Raw genomic sequence first — 17,662 nt, forward strand, 5'->3', positions numbered from 1 at the left:
TTTATTCTTTTTGGCATTTATACTGTGGGCTTTAAGGAAAAATACTGTGATATGTATCAGAAAGACATATGTATACACATGTATTTACTGGAGAGATGAAGGCACAAATTGCAATTTCTTCTTTTTTAACCAGCTCTCTGCAGTGAGTGTTTTTTAGGTTTTGTTTGTATTGGGGTGGGGTTTGTTTATTTGTTTGGGAGCTTCCTTTTTTTTTTTTTTTTTTAGTATGTCTGAGAGATTTATGTTTGAAATTATTGTTTTTCTGGCTTTACATGTTTGAGCTTATCTCCTGAAACCAAGTCTCTGTATTCCTGCCTTCTTTTTTGAACAAGAGGGAAACTCACTGGTTAAATGCATTGTAGCAACACAATAACAGAATAAACCTGTCTGTTTTAGTCAATGGGTGTGCAGAAGACACAAAGCCTGTGCATGTTGTCCACAGTCCATAGCTGCCTCCCTCTGTGGCTCAGGATTTTAGGTTTTGCGAGCCTCTTCATTATTAGCAGAAGAGGTCCTTGCATCATCTCTTCTCTTTGTACAGCTTTCAGCAAGGGACACCTGTGGCAGGTTAATACCAAACTGTTGGTCTTGAAGCCGATGTCCTGCTGACTCTGATGCCTATGCTGGTAGTCCTTCACAGATCCTTATTCCAACACAGACATATTACTTTGTGTCTGGGGAAAAGATCATCGTTCTGGGCTAGTACCCTCGAGGCAGATATGGATGGGAAATTTTCTGTCTGAAAAGCTCAGCATTTCCTTTTGCTCAGGAGTGCAGAATTACTTCATTGTTAGAAGGCAAATAAAATGCATTATGCTAGATAATGAAAACTTGAGTGTCCAGGTTTTGGGTTGGTTTTTTTGTTTGTTTGGGGGGTTTTTTTGGTAATTATCTGTGAAATGTCAGGTTTAAAAAAACAAAGCAGTGTTTTGCTTACCTTCAATCCTGCCAGACGGGTCCAAATAAAGCAAAAGAAGTTTTGCCACCTTTTACTTCATAAAAACATGTCGCCATGTGACAAAATAACAGAAATAGGAGTGTAGGGTAGTAGCATACTGGGATTTTTGACAAATTGAAAATACTAGAAGTTCTATAATAAAAGGAATTCAAAATAAGCAGCTAAAACTGAAGATTGTATCTTACTCTCCCTGTTACTTTGTCTTATGAAAATAAGCTAGTTGTCATTGCCAGAAGCTATTTAGACGCAACTGAATATATGAAGCATGAGCAAATGGGGTAGATTTTTCTACAAGAAAAGCCTGCTGTCACATATCTGATCATGTCTGTTCTTTCAAAAACAGACAGTTATCTGGTCAAAAAGGGCTGCTTTCCTTGCTCATATATATTATCTGAATGGTCAGACTTTCTGTGACCCCATGTAGAAAACAGGCATTACATCCTATGCTACCTGTTCCCTTGATGTTTCTGTAAATAGAAGAATGTGATGAATTAGTGTATTATACGAGGTGTACTTTGACTTTGGTATGGACATGGCAATCCATACCCTATGCTTCCTAGGAAAGGTTTTATTTAAAAAAAAAAAAAAATGGCTACATTGGGATTTGTTGGGTGTTGCTATGAGCAGGAAGAACCTGTCAGATCCTACTTCCAACTATTTCTCTCCCTTTTTGTCCAACACTTAAGACAGTGGGGTTTATAACAGGGACAGTGGCCTGTCCCTGTGGTCAAACTTGTTTTGGGTACATGTGAAGTAAGAAACTGGGGATCCTTTGGTCTTTCCAATTACAAATTTGAGTATTTCAGTTCCAGTGTGAAGTTATATCCCTGATTTTCTTCCCCTGCAAACTGCTGTAAATATGGCACTACAGCAGCTGAAGTCTATGGTATCTCTGCACACAACAGTGGGGAGCAGGGCTGGCAGGCTTCAGTCATCCTCACAGGTTTTTGTTAAGTGAAGCTCAGCAGTGAATTGCTTCTTAATTCTTTCCTCTGCCGTCTAGGTAACTGGATCAGAGTTGAAATAAGCCACCTACCCGTAGCCAGGGTCTGTTTGAGAACTGCAGTGCTGATGGGCAGGAGAGAGCAGAGGGAAGGACAGAGGTTTCGTGCTCGCTCTCTGGGCGGCTGTACAAGGGTTGGCTGCCAAGTGCATTTTTTTTTCAGTGCAGAAGTCTTGCAGTGTTGAGCCAAATTCTCTTCTGGGTATGTTGCTGTAGAGCCAGGGTCTGTCGCATGCCTGAATGCGTGCTGCTCACAAACCACCGGATATATTCAGCGAGCGCTTTATGGAGCATGTTCTTCATCAGTTTACACATTTTGCTGCTTTGTCATGCATCCGAAGATGAACCGCCAAAATATCAGCTTTCTATAGAGCTTTATTTTATTGGTATGACAACTGGAAAGTGCTGATCTGACTATTTTAACCCACAATGCCTGTGTTTACTGTGTACAATGAAGTATGTAATGCTTATTGTTAATGTGAATGAAATTAGACACATTTTTAACTGGCTTCCACGTGTATTCAGAATATTTTATAGTTAAATTTTGCTCTAAGAATCACATTTAATTATCTCCCCAAAATAAGGGTGATGGTTTTCTTCAGATGTGCTCTGAGTGTTATAAATAGGTTTCATCTGGAGCAGAGAGAGCATTACTCATTATCTTCAACTGAACTTTTTTCGTCTGTGCAGTATTTTGATTGGAGGTCATTGGCTTATTCCTTCAGGAAGGTGCTCATATGGGGTTCAGCTGGTATGTTTCACGCTCAAGGCAATATCATTACAAAAGAGAAGGATACATTCAAATAACAGTAAACAGTTAAAAAGACACACATTTTTAAAGTGAATCACTGGCTGCTTTGAGTTGTTCATTTAAGAAGAAAGCTTTATTTTTAATGCGTGTTTTATCTTATCACATGATTTTTTGAGTTTGTGCAAACAATGCCATGAGATTAGTGATAACATAGTTCTTCTGTTTCAATATTGCATCAAGTAACTTGCATGCAGATGACTTGAAGGAAATATAGGAATAAAGACAACCTAATAGCTGAATTAATTGCATGTTCTGGCATACATCTGAAGAGCTGTTCTTATTGTAGAATTGCTTATACTTTCTACTTGCTTTTGCACAGAATCTTTAGCTGGTTCTTTCCCAAAGTTACTTGATATAAGTACATGCCTTGGGGTTTTTTTTCAGTGAATATATATTAATTTTGCAGAAATATTCAATTTTACCTTAACTTTTTTAATGTTGAACAATGCTTGTTCATGTGACCCTCCTTTTGCATTTTCTTCAGAGTGATTATCTCTGAGGAACTGAGACATGAACTAACATAGTAACAACCTGATCATCTCTGCATTTTTTGTTAATTAAACATTATACGGATAAATGAGAGCAATAAATATGTTAATTTTATATTTAAATGTTCAGTATGAAAAGCAACACTCACAGCGAGGTTAAAGCACATTTGTGTTGAGATAGCTGTTACTTTAGATTTTTCTGATGTCATTTTTATTTTGATTAAATACAGTGAACTCTAAAGTGCTTTGCTGGCAAAAGGCCACACGTGCAGCAATATTTTGAAAATAATTTGTGTACTGTGAGCTGCCAGACTTCTGGCTGACAGGACATTAAGAATCTACACTTCGCATTTCCTTAGCAGAAGTCATAATATCGAGTGATGTTTTGTTTCGAATAGTCTCTGCTGAAAACTATGTTGCAGCTGGAAACTGTACATTAATCTCCTGCCTTTCACTTAGGGAAGAATAATGAATTTTTAATCTGGAGTAGCTTCACTTGGAGCTGGCTGCTGAATAACTCCTGGTAAATTTAGGTAGTGATAGAAATGTATACCACTTCACTACTAGGAATCTGAATGGCAAGTGCCACTGCTGAGGTGTTTTAAGAACTTCTTTCTGGTTCATTCTTTTTCTGGAATTGTCGTAAGTGGCTGTTTGTGTCCTGGATTATTACACTTATTTCATAGATTATTAATGTGAGAACATTTTGGAAACAGAGTTCTAATACTGCCATAGCGTCTGCATTTTCTCCATGATTGTGCTTGAGAAGAAAAGTCTTAATCCAACTTCACAGAAAAGATAATGGTGAGGATTTTAAATTTTTTAATGCATTGCTAGTGTTGATGCTCTCAGACCAGTAGCCCTCTTGCATCCTAAGACTTTGCCTGACACGGAAAGGTTTCCAAATACCATTATTGTTCTGTGATAATACTTGTCAACACTTAACGTTTCACGGTCCTTACTGAATTCCTTCTAGAAAAATTTATACAAATAAATAAATCAATAAAGTAGATGTATTCCCTTATAAAAGCATAAGAATCTTTGTTAATTAACATTTTTCTTAACATATTGTTTTCTAGAATATTTGTAGCCATGAGGGAAGCTGTCTCTGTGTCTCTGTGTCAGCATTTTGCACTCGTTCGCATATTAGAAAATTAAAGATTTACAGACGCACAAAACAACCCACCCCTTGGTAACTATTTGATGTCTGTAAATAAGCAAATTTAAGCTTAAGAAAGGATGAGTTAGAGACTTCTAAAGAATTGATCTGATTTTTCAGTGTATTCCAGTAGATAACAGTGTATCCAGTAGATAACAGGATTTAAAAAAAACCCAACACCTCCTCTTCTGAGCTATATAGAAATTTAGGGTGGTGCGAGTGCTTTAGGTATCAGTCTCAATGCCTTGGTCACATGAAAATAATATACTCTGTGCCACCTAGAGGCATGTTGGGATTGTTGCACAGCTCTACTAGTAATTGCTGCTTTATGGCAAAGGAAATGAAACCACTCTGATGTTTTGTGAAATGTTGAGTGTTAGCATTGTTCTACTTACTCAGAAACTCAGAGGGTTTTTACTCTTTAGTGGTTTGCTTTTAATACTCATTAGCATTCAAGTACTAAACCTGATTTTTAAAAAATAAATCTTAATTCTGGTTCATATTTTGATTTATAAATTTATTTTTTATTTAATATATAAATGTGACTCAAAATATTTGCATCCCATCTAAATCCTTACTTTTAAATCTCAATGCGTCCTGTCAAGACCAGGTTATAGAAAACGAACAGATAATAGTTGAGGATAAAGTAATATTTTCTTTTACATTTCTTGCTCTGATATGATTTATCTTTACCTTTCTAGTAAGTTTTTGGTGATTAATGTCAGCTAATTATGAATAATCAGTAGAAATGTTTACCTGTATTTGAAGCTCAGCTGTTTTTGAAGAATAGAGTATGGTTAACTATTACCCGCCTAGCGAGACAATTTTTTTTTTATATATATCTTTCTTGCTCAGAAAACCTAGAATGTGACTCTTGAAGTTTTAATGATGACATTAAAACATGCATTACAGTGCCAGAGAGAATTTCATGCTGGAAGTTCTCTATCAGGTGTTCTTTACATTGTTCTGAACGTGTATCATGCTTTCATTTCCATTATTGAAAAAAGTATGCATACAAATAGGGATGTTTATAAGTTTTGATCTGTAATGATTTTCTCTTAGGGAAGAAGGAAACTTGTTTTTTCTACTGTTAAACCATGGTTGTGCATAGATGTAGTAATAAGCAGCAGTCTTGCTGTTTTCAGATAGTCAAGATTTAAAGATATTTAATAGTTTATTTAAAAACCAAAATCAAATACTATTTTGGCAGGTGACTGTGCTAACTAAAGGGTCAATTACCAATGCTTTATTTTATTCTACAAATATAAAGATTAGGTATCTTCTCTGGATATTTATGAAACTTAATTCTCTACAGTATTTTACAAGGGTTAGCTGCAGCATTTTTTCCCTTAATACACTTATTCCTAATAAAGCAATCTGGTTGTAGCACTGAATTCCTCTGATACAGAGGCATCCTCATGGTGTCCCACTCAATGCCTACTGGCCAGATGTTTTGCAGTGATAATTTTAGTTGATTCATTTTCTATTCGTATTTACTTTTTCTTTACAACAGCTTGACCTATAGCACATGCTATTTCACAAAGGCCTATTCTGAATAATGCTACATGCTGGTGACCTTCGCTTACTGCCAGCCAGACCTAGATTATCACCTGCTGATTTGGAGGCAAAAGGCTTCCTACCCTTTTCTTAATCTTGCAGTGATCTCGTCCTTAACGTGTGGGCAAGGATTAAAGGGCTTCAGCTGCACTCTAAACTTTTTTTAAAAAATAGTTGAATTCATAAGTGCAGGACCTGGTGCTGGCTGCTTGGTGGTGTTGTCCATCCAAACTAGTGTAATGGTTTAATTTCAAACATTGCTTAGTGGATAAAAGGTCTTATGCTTAGAGAAATTAAATCTATGCTGACATCTGCTAAATTGAGTTTAGCGAAAGCTGCCTAAAATCTGTCACATATCCAAGTCCTTTCAAGGAAACTTAATTAATTTTGACATTTTTGGGATGGTAGAACAAATTTATTTCTTGTTTCCGTGATTCAGGTTTGTTAAGTGAATCAACAGAATCAAAATAAGTACATTGGAAACATTCCTACTCTGCAAATCATTTGTCTGTATGATTTCTTTAGGGTTTTCCAGGAGATATTGGTGTACCTGGATTAAATGGCCCTGAAGGTCCTAAGGTAAGATTATATGAAAACCTATTCAAAATAACAGGAAACAGTGTAAATCTCTGAGGAAAAGGTTATGAGAGGTGGACACTGGCATTACGAGAAGATAATCTTACTGTCAGAATACAGGTACTTTGCCTCCGGTATTTTATGAGGAAGCTATTTGAATGTTTAGTGCTGTCCAGACAGTCATGAGAGTACTTACTGTGTTGGGTGGAAGCATGTAATGGCAAGATAAGTGTGAGAAAATCCCATGTAGCTAGAAAGTAGTAGTATATGTTTCACTAGTATTTAAATAAAATGCATGCCAAATGCACGCAGACCTTTGTATAACTCAGGTCCCACCAGAGTAATACAAACTGCTTTTAACAGTTTTTGAAAGAAATAGTAGCTGAAGATATGAAAAACGGGTAAAATTCACATGATGGATTAAATTATGGATATAATAATAGATATAAAAAATTACTGTACCAGAATAATTTAGCTTCTGCTCTTTAGTAGATCAGTATTTTAGACCCAGCTTAGGCAATAATTCACATGTATAGAGTTTTAATAAAGCTTTGGATAAAAACACATATGGAATTTTTTTTTTAATGGAAGCTGTAGAGACTAATACAAAAAGTGCAGATGGGTCAGAAATTAACCTAGAGGAAGATAGCTGAATAATATCTAAAGACTGACTACTTGTTGTTGAAAGGCAAGTACTGATGAAGTTCCTCACTTACCAGCCTTGGGACTATTCTTATATTGTATTTTCTGTGATAAATAGTCATAAATATGATGGAATGAAATTTCTGTATAAAACAAAGCTGAGTGTCTTTGGATGATCTAAAAACCTGCACTTTTTGCTAATTTGTTCCACTTCTGTTATTTCAAATTGATTCATGCAAGGACTAAAACAATAAATCCTACTGTAAACTTAGACCAAAGACATTACCAAATCTCTCTGAAATAAAAGCACAATAAAGCAGTTAGAAATTAAGTGAAATTCTAGAACACATGAGGCAAGGTGTCTTATTAATGCACAAAGTATGAGAAGGCTTTATCTAAGTAGTACAGTTCTGGGCATTTGTATTCCAGGACTCAATCAAGTGAGACTAGATGAAGAAAAGAACACTTGCATGCTTGTATTCTGAGAGGCAGTTTATTCATTGTACCAAAATGAAGGGCTTTTTTGAGCTTTAAGTAAACCAGAAGGCAGAAACTGATGAGACAAAACTGTGCAAGACCAACGATATCAATTGTCCAAGAACAAAACATAGAGTTGTCCATGAATAAACAGACATGGAAATTGCAATGTTTTCCATCAACGGAGTTGTGAAATTCTGTGGCAGACTGCTCAAGAAAACATAGGATTGGGAGCAGTAAATAGTTTGAAGATATTGTCTTGCTTGTTCCTGGAAGATTGTAAGAATGCCTCCATGCCAAAGGGGATCATTCTTGAGAACATCTCAAATAATCCGTTTTTTTCAGTTCTGATTTATTGCTTTGCTAACTTGTTTGTATGTGTGTATATATAACGTTAGCAGCCTTATGTGAATGAGTTTGTCTGATCATTACAGTTGCTTCTATGTTTGAGTTACCAGAGCACTTAAATAAAAAGACTGTCTAGGGGAAATAGGAGAAGAGAAATACAACAGTTCTTGAACTGCAGTTCAGATTTAATCATCCAAAGTGATAAACGAATGATGTAACTGAGATCTAATCCCTGCTGCCCAGTTTCTTCACCGGGATTGTATTATTGCACATTATATGCAAGGGGTTTTTGTTAGAGTTTTGTTGATGGCTAATACATACATTACTGATTTGTTGCCTTTTCATAGAGTTAGAAATAAAGGTACTAAAAGGTAGCCTACAAAGTTTAAGGCTCCATGTTCCTTTGATACAGACATTACATAGCTGAACAAGATCCAATGTTCTCCAGCACATTTGGTGTTAGAGGCAAAAAGCTTTGACAGCCTGTCCTAATCAGGGAGAACTGATGGCTTACATTTGAAAAGAAAGATTACCAAACTGGAAAAACTCTTATACTGCTCCTTGTACTGAGGGAGAAGGGCTGCATAACTTTGGAATTGTTTGGCTTTTGGGATTCCCAGCTGTCTTAAGTTGATTAAAGTTCTAAAAAATTTCCTCCAGCTTTTATTTTTAGAGAACTGTTCTCACTGTGCTGCTATTTTCCTCATGTTTTTGTTTATGTTTCCACAGAAGCAATACCCATTTTAAAAGCCAAGAAAGCAGGGCAAGGTTTATTTTTTAGCAGTTGGTGTGGGACAAATTCAGCCTCTTGGTGGGAAGTTTAAGCTCTGTTGAGTGTGATCAACTGTCTCTAAATGGCAGTAGAAGTTCTGGATTGTAAATTTTCCCAAAATTAGTGCAGTAATCAGCGTATCTGACCTCTCTAAATCAGTGTTCAAAGGATTTATTATGTAATTTGGTCTACAGAACATTATTCAGCTTGGAAAACAGTATTTTAGAAGGTGTTTGATCTTGATCCACTACTTATTAAAAAAAATAATAAACAACACACATTTTTTAAAGAAAAGGAATAAGAATGTTTTTAAGAAGCTCTGAAATAACTTAGTTTGTTTCCTATGTTATTCTTGCTCTCTAACTGAGAAAAGTGAGAGGAAAAGATGGTCAGAATATGCTGACTACCACTGTAGTTTTTCCAGTGGTGTGTGTTGTGCCCTAGAAGTAGTTGAGAACTTCCTTCCTCTGTTCACTTATGTTTGTTTGTGTAACACATTTAATAGAAGTGGCTATTAGTAGTTTCACCTCTTCTGAAAGGGATGGTCTGCTGGGAATTTATATATGTGAAATACAGGATATACCCCATTTGCTGACTCCCCTGTTTTTTTCCAAACACTTTGGCAAATGTGGAATGTCTACCTTCATTTTTCTGTTTGTTGCCTGAAACCTCAAAGAGGAGATGGAAATTTCTTTTAGTCTTAATATTCAGTTTACAGTCTGGGACCTTTTTCTGGATCCAGTTAAGTGGGAGGGTGTGTACAGTAGCAGTGTTGCTACCATTTCCACTGTGCAATTACATTGTACTGAAAGCTGTATCTCCTAAAGAGCTTTGCTGTTAGAATAAAACAACAGTTCTGTCAATGAAAAAATTTCATGACTGACTATATGAGATTATTACTTATGTAGTGCTACTGAAAGCCCTCCTGTCACTTTTGTGGTGGTATGTGAAACAGCAGTCCACCCCAGTCCTTCCCAATCTCATCTGTTCTTTGAAGAAAACCAGAACCTTGAGGTGTCCTGTTCCATTTTTCTCTTCCATTTTGCTTTGCATGCTGAGTGCATTGTTACTGGACCAATGCCTGCACCTTCTGTCTAGACTTCATCTTCATTAGTATGCAATTAATAAGGCTTACACTTGGAACTTTCCCACTATTTCTTTCTTCAGAGGCTAATCATATCTCTCCTAAAGGGCAGTTTCTTTGGTCTTGTTGCTTTATCTGATATTGTTAAGCTTAGCTTTCCCAGAACATTAGTATGTTTACACAATTATTTTTTTTTTTTTGTTCTACTCCAGGTCAAGTGCTTTTCCTAATTATTACCATTGTAATTGGGACGCCCAAGGTTTTTGACACACTGCTAGCTGCAAAGTCATTTTAACAAAGTTTTGAAAATGTTGGTGTGAGCAGCCATGAGAACTCCGAGTTAGCATAGGATAAGGCGCTTTATCTCTGGGAAGCTGATTATAATCATAACAGAAATGTAAGGCCTGAAAATCACATGTAGTTCTGGACAAACTAGTAGTTTAAATTCATTTTGTAGTTTCTTTCCATTACAATGTTGTCACCACATGATATTCTAAAGTCTACCTAAATCAAAGATTTGTACATTGATGATGCTTTAAACCTAATATGATGGCATGCTTTAACTCCTTAAAAAGAGAGGAATTGTTCTTTTGTGAGTTCAAATATTTTCTTCCTTCTCACAACATCAAAGGAAAAATGCTTCAGCTAATCTGTGTGGTAGAAGTTTTCCAGCAGATATTAAAATTCTTCTTCATCTTCTCCTGGCTTTCTAAGGGAAATGCTATGAACAGTGGTAAGAAATGAAGCCTGCTTCTTCAGTTTTTCATTTTTGTCCAGGTTTATAAGAGGAGATAAACTAGACCAGTGTGATTGTCTGTTGATGTAAGTTTTCACTGTGTTTGTTTCGATTTTAGGGACTTCTGGGTGACCGAGGGCCTCCAGGGCCACAGGGCCCCAAAGGAGTTGAGGTAAGATCAAAATGTTATCTAGTCAAGAGATTATGTTTCAAAGAAAAAGTTAGGAGAGGTAAGAGGGTTAGGCAACAATAGCTAGGTGTGTACGGTGTTGTCATGCAAAATTTGAAGTTTCTTTCGTATTTTGGCAAGTGTTACAAAGAGGTTTTAGCAGCTTTATGGGGCTGTCCATCCATTATGGGGTTTATTTTAGTTATTTCAGTGGGATCTCAGGTAGTACATGTCCAGAGTTTGATGTGGTTCTTTTAGTTAAACTGGGGAGATGGTGGGGGGGAGGCATAGTATGGAAATAGAAAATGTATACCAGTTTAACTATAGTGTCCTAGATACACTTAAGTAAACAGTTAGACCCCTATTAACTGAAGGAGGAGAAAAGTAGCTCTTCATCTTATAGATTCATTGAGTATTCTTAATTTGTCATCATAAAAATAAAAGCTTACGTCTCATAGGCTAAAAATAACATTAGAAATTATTTAATTAGTGATTCTGGGATAGATCTCTAGACTTGTAAATACCTAAATTATGGGCTTCCATGACAGGTATTGAGTGAGTAAAAACTAACAGTGACAAAATGATCTGTTTAGTTAGAAGCCAGGAAACAGGTAGAATTTCTTAATTCCTGTTTCCTGTTGCTTGTGATTGAAAAAGTTGTGTACCACTTCCTCCAAAACTTGGAGAAAATCTCCCATATTGAGGAGGAACAGTGGACCACAATTGATACTTATTCATGCTTTAACTTTGTAATGAAGAGTTAACGCTGCAGTTCCACATTGTTCTTATCTATATCAGTGCACTGCACAGCACAGGCAGTGTCTCATTTCTTCTCTTACACACCTGACAAACCTGACCCCCAACCCCCCCTCCATCCTTGAGAAAAGATAGGGGTTAAACCTTGGCAAAATGCCATAGCAACATAGAAGACAAAAGCAGGAATGTTCCCACTGCTTTTATAGTCATTAGTGTCAAATGTTGCTACAATAGAGTAACTGCAGGGCAGACAGGGCAGCCCATCATTGCTGAGTCTCTACCTGCTCAAAATTGTGAAAATATTGCTATCATGGTAGGTATACCTACAGTTTCACAGCCTTTCTCGTTGTTTCTATCAGACTTGAACTCATACAAACACATATGAAGTAAATTTAAGATGATAAAATAAATACAAACAGTTATCTGCAGAGTTTCTTTTTTTAAAATTAGACTTGACATCAAGATCATTGAAGTCCTGATTTCTTTTAGGGAGAAGTAGGACCAGCTGGACCTATGGGAGGAGTTGGCCCAAGAGTAAGTATAAGTCATTTTGTTAGAGGCAGGTTTTTTTTTAGTAGGAAGATTGCTTTAAAATGTAAATTTACTGTGAGAAGTGACTGTGATAAAATGAGAAGCGGTTTTCCATCCAAAAAATTGTGCCTCAAAATAAAATTTTTGAAAAGGAGGAGATAAATAAAAACTGCTTTGAAAAGGAGGAGATAAATAACAAACTGCTTATGGTGCTCCTCTAAGACAGATGAAACCACCATGCACTTCCTAGGGACTGAACCAGTTGATATATCAAAATATTTAAATTGGGGAAGAAGAACAACCCACCCGACTCACAGGGAGAAATAAAAAGGAGGTATGCTTTAAGAAGTCTACCAGAAACCTGGTAGAGAGTTAGTGAAAAAATGAAAGCTGGAATGTCACAATCCTGTTTATGCTGACATGTTTTAAAAGATAAAAGTTTAATACTAACATCCAATTTCTTTGTTACTTATAAAAATAAACTAGTGTCTGTGAACAATTTAGTAACCTTGAAGCTTCTTTTTAGAAACATTCTAAGCTAAAATGGATACTGGCCTGCACTAGGGATTACAGGAGTGTCACTAAGTTTATTGAATTCAATTTTATCTTCTGCCTTTACTTGATTTGCTTATATATGGTTATCATTGGTTTGGTCTTCATTCTGGTTGACTTCCATTTCTTGCATGAACTTGAGAAAGTCTTTTGCACTGTTTCCTGCTTTTAAAGTGAATATATACCTATGTAATTTTTCTTGTTCGTTAGCTAGTCAAAGCTGGGGATTTGCTTTATGTTGGAAATAATATTAAAACATTTTTTTGTCACATAGATTAGGTGTTAAAATGAACAAACAAACCCCAACCAAAACAAACAAGTGAAAAATCCATACACAAAACCTTCCCATGAAAGTCTCCTTGTTTTTCAGATGAGGAAAACATGCAAAAAATTAAACAGAATTTCAAAACACTCTGTAACTTAATTCAGTATTCAGTTGAATCTGTCTGAGCTTCTGCTGAGAGCCTCAAATTTTTGTTTTGGCTACATCATACTTGGAGTCTCCTCCTTGGGCAGGGCTTCATGGCTAGACAGCAACCCAATGTTGTGCTGTGGCAATTGGAAAAGAATATGTTGTAGTGGGTGACTCATGGGCAGTAAGACACCTACTCTCACATCCCATACGTCATCGGGCATGCACAGGCCACCAACAGCTCATGTCAAAGTGACCCAAGAGGAAAATCTTCTGTGTAACCTAGCAAACTGAAATGTTTTTAATCTATTTTAGGTCACTTTGACCTAAATTATTTTTGTTTTTATTTCTCTCAATGGGAGATGTGCACACCTTTGGCTTGTCTTATGGCTCTCTGGTTTCTCTCTCTCATAGTAAATTGTTGAGAGACGAGTATGTGGATCTGAGCTGGGCCCCAGGGTTGCTGTCTCCAGACGTTGTTTAGTAGCTTGCTGGCTAACATCCCCTCCTGAAATGAGAGGTAGGGGAAAAGGGAATTTTGCTTGATGGGCAGGCCTGCCTGTTTTTCCTCCTCATCCAGGGGCCCATCTGCTTTTGCCTGGATTCTTCGGCTTCTGTTGTCTCCAGCTGTTTCACAGCTCCAGGCCAACTTGTTGGCTGCTGCTCTGAACTCTGCTCCCATCTCTGGTTGTCCTTGCTACTTCGCTCCCACATGTAATGTAGACTGTGTGATTACACTGGAGAGAGTGTCACAATCATGAAGTTGTTAAATCTGACATAGTTTACCAGGACTAGTCAATAAGCTGCTGAACACATCTTTCTTTTTAAATTATGCTTGCTTAATTGCAATTTGACATTCATTTGATATACATAGGCTTTTTTTCCAATTTCCATGAAAGGAGTATAACAGAGTGAATGCTACATCTGAAAGTAAACACTATCAAAATTGTGTTGTCACTGCACTAATTCAATAGCCATGGGGGCAGAGGAGGTCTCTGAGAGGGACTTGAAGAGGTGGTCTGGCCATGCATGGCCCCAAGGCACCATCAGCTGTCTGATATGTCTTTAGCTGACAGATGTGTTTAGCTTGTCTTTTGCAGCCTCCAAGAGTTGGGGATTCTTCATTCTCCTCATCAATCTGCTTCAGTCATTTGCCTGTTTTACAGACTTTTTTTCTAATGTCTAACTGCTCTATCTGAAAATCTTGCCTGTGCCTTTCTCATTACGACCTTGCTTCCTGCCCTACAGACCTTATTTGTGGGCATGGTTAACACATTAGTCCTCTTTTCAGCCGCTGTTACTTTGACTTTTCTAGGGTTTGTCTAAACTGGGTAAAGTACCCTTGTCGGTGATATACTCTGCACCTTTGATTATTCTTACGAAGCAGTAATGGAGCAGGTTTCTAGAGTTTCTGGAATCCTCATCTCTTCTGCTGTGCACTTTTCAGGTCAGAGTATTCAGCCCCCAGTTCAGGTTTAGGCATGCACCAAGCAGACAACCATAAATTTTCACCTCATTTTTCTCTCTTCCCCTGCCCTTGTTTCTAGCATTTGCTTTAAAAAACATGCAGAAGACCAAAAACCCCTGGCACCCACCTGACCAATGCTGCCATCAAAATAGATCATTCTCTGCAATGGATGATGAACAGAAAGTGAATATGAACTTGCACCCTGGTTCTCAGGTCCCAGCTTGAAAAAGAATTCCCATGTGTCTTAAATAACTGGAGACAAAATTGAGGATGCTCTCCTGCTTACTCAGGATGTATAATATATCAGTTCCACAGAACTCAGTCTGTTTGAACTTTAGAGGAGGTTTTCGAACTTAATCTGATGACATAATTTGAGATTTAATTCATTTCTTCCCAAAACTTCCCACCCATTCTATTCCAAAGTCAAATACTTACATTGTCTTAAATTAATCCTTCTACAAAAAAAAAAGCTGATTTTTTTTTTTTAGTATTTGTTTATTTATCCTGCAAAAATACAGTGTATGCCACATTAAAGAAGTGGCTGTGTTTATTTGGTTTCTTCCCAATTAACTTTCTCTCTCAAAGGCTATCCAAATATTAACACTAGCTGTTGGTGTAGCTCAGCTCAGTCACTGCAAGCATTGGTGCATTTTATTAGGTTTTTTGGTATCTTCATTGCTGGAGCAGAAAATTACTTTAAAAGAGTCGAGATTGTTTTAAACCAGAACCTGAATGGAGACCTGAGTAGAAGTCTGCAACTTTCTCGTGACAGGAAGAAGAAGGGCAGACACTGATCTCTTCTCTATGGTGACCAGTGACAGGACCTGAGGGAATGGCCTGAAGTTGTCTCAGGGGAGGTTTAGGTTAGATATGAGAAGAAATTTCTTCCCCCAGAGGGTGGTTGGGCACTGAACAGGCTCCCCAGGGCAGTGGTCACGGCACCAAGGCTGACAGAGCTCAAGCAGTGTTTGGATGATCCTCTGGGGCACATAATGGGACTCTTGGGGATGGGCCTGTGCTGGGCTAAGGGTTGGACTCAATGATCCTTGTGGGTCCCTTCCAACTCTGCATATTCTCTGATTCTGTGATAAAAAGGAACTCTTATGAGTTGATTCCTTTCTGAGCTACACGTTAAAGAGAAGCTGGAATTCATATAGTCATCAGATGAGCGGTTTCTCCTGAAGATGGTAGAAAATGCTATCAAATCTGCCCCACTCCTCCAGTGCAGTATTTTTCTGAAAGTGCCTTCCTGTGGGCTGAAGGCTTGTGATGAGCTTATGGAAGGATGGAAATAGAGCTACTGTGAGAGATATTTATATTAATATATACACACCTGTACCTACCCATTGTGAGGGGAAAGGAAGAACAGGTGGTTGCTGTTTCCTGAAAAGGGAAGGCTAGAACTTTCAGCTAATATTTTAGGAAATAGACATTTCCTTTGGGATTACCCTGCCTTGGAAGAGTAATTTTCTCAGGGGTTTGCAAGCAGAAAAGCAGCTATCCCTAGTTTAACCTTCTGTCAGTGGCTTTTCCTCCATATATAAATGTATTGTATTTCTGTTTAAAGCCAAATCTGTGTGTTTTGAATTACTTTACCAGTTAAACCCACTTGTTCCATTTTCTAATCAACTTCCATTTGTTGTGTGTTCTTCATAGCTAGTACATAAATGGGAAATGAGCCAAGAAATCTTTACAAATTATAACTCTGATTCAGTTCTCATAGGACTAAAGTTATCGAGGTAGTTAATAGTGACCATTAGTCTTCTTTCAATGAATTTCACTTGAAATATTTTTGTTATAGTCTTGCTGTCTAGAAAGACCCTAAGGTTCTTTAGAGTAAAGTAGTTAAACAACATGTAGTAACCTGCAGAAGCCCATCACTCGTTCTTTGTTAAGCCTTGTGGAAAGACATGACTTGCTTTGTCTGGGTCTCTTCTCTTTGTGGTCTTTTTGTCCTGCATTCCTGCATGTGCCGTGTTTTAATCCATTGGCAAAAAACAAAAATATGTTCCTAAAGTGGCTTTATTTGTTGGAATTTGCTGGGCAAAATGAAATCACTCAGGTAGGCAGAGAGAATGAGAGATGTAGAAAGGGATTAATAAGAGAAGTCATGGAACCTGCTAAGATAATATGATTTTAAGCCATATGGAGAATTTCTCAGATGCCCAGAAACTAACACGCACATCGTGCTCTGAAAGACAGACACAGAGCAGCGGAAGCAAAAGAGCCAAATGAAAAAATGCCTTCTTTTTTTAAGAAACCTGTTTATTACCTGTTGCTTTGGTTGCTCTTGTCTCAGGACAGCTGATGTGGAATGGAAAGCTCAGTAGAGGCTCTGGTGATTGCAATTACTCAGTTTGGTGGAACAGCAGCTGATAATTTCCTTTTAGCAGAAATCTGCACCTTTTTGATACTGAATCATTAAAATGTTGAATTCATTTTCTTTCTCCAGTTGTCAGCCTTCAGTGACCTCATTAGGAACTTGCTCAAGAGCCTGATCCAGTCCATTAGACCTGTACTTCTGGACTAGGGCCTTTTCCTCAGCAGATGGGGAAAGCTTGTCTAGACAGGGCTGTGCTGTCCAGATAACCAAAGGGTTAGGCTATTCTTGATGTTTTAGAGGAAGTAAAGTACACCTGGACGGAAAACAACCTCCTGAAAGGGAGACATAATTACATTATAAACATCTAGTTGAAAATTAAGAGGGAAAGCATTCTGGTTTGTATATCTGTGTGGGTCTGTAGGAATGACAACAGAGGGAGGGATGAATGTTATAAAATGCTTCAAAGATTTGGTCACTTTGTGGCCTCCTGCTCTGATTGATGTTGCTGTATTTCTTCCAGCTAACAATATGTTATTAATGCAGTATCATAGCAACGAGAACTATCAGCAGCAAAACGCTAGTGGAGAGAGACAAGGCTTAAATTAATCATCAATTTTCTGAATAAAGAGGAAAGGATATTGGAGCTGATTTCGTCTGGTTAAAGGAGGACAGTTGTGACACCAGTCCCTGAGGTCTGAATGTCAAATTCTGTTAATGTGACTCCCTGTGCTGCTGGAATTAGCAGGAGAGAACATGACCTTGTCTTTTTTCTTGTCTCCCTAATGTTTTTTCAAAGTGAAATTGAGATACATTTCAATCTTGGACTGTGATAGTTTTTCC

General features: G+C 37.4%; 1 protein-coding gene across 1 annotated transcript in view; it reads left to right on the top strand.

Annotated features, from left to right (window-relative positions):
- COL24A1 (collagen type XXIV alpha 1 chain) overlaps positions 1–17,662 on the top strand; it is a 125,584-nt gene that overhangs the window by 49,600 nt on the left and 58,322 nt on the right. Inside the window, exons 20-22 of the mRNA XM_027719937.2 lie at positions 6,502–6,555; positions 10,730–10,783; positions 12,026–12,070. Coding sequence (XP_027575738.1) covers positions 6,502–6,555; positions 10,730–10,783; positions 12,026–12,070 — 153 coding nt within the window. The remainder of the gene's footprint in view (positions 1–6,501; positions 6,556–10,729; positions 10,784–12,025; positions 12,071–17,662) is intronic.

The sequence above is a fragment of the Pipra filicauda genome, unplaced genomic scaffold (assembly GCF_003945595.2).
Source record: "Pipra filicauda isolate LSUMZ 115617 unplaced genomic scaffold, ASM394559v2 scaffold164_size1636381_pilon, whole genome shotgun sequence".
Taxonomy (NCBI): Eukaryota; Metazoa; Chordata; class Aves; order Passeriformes; family Pipridae; genus Pipra; species Pipra filicauda.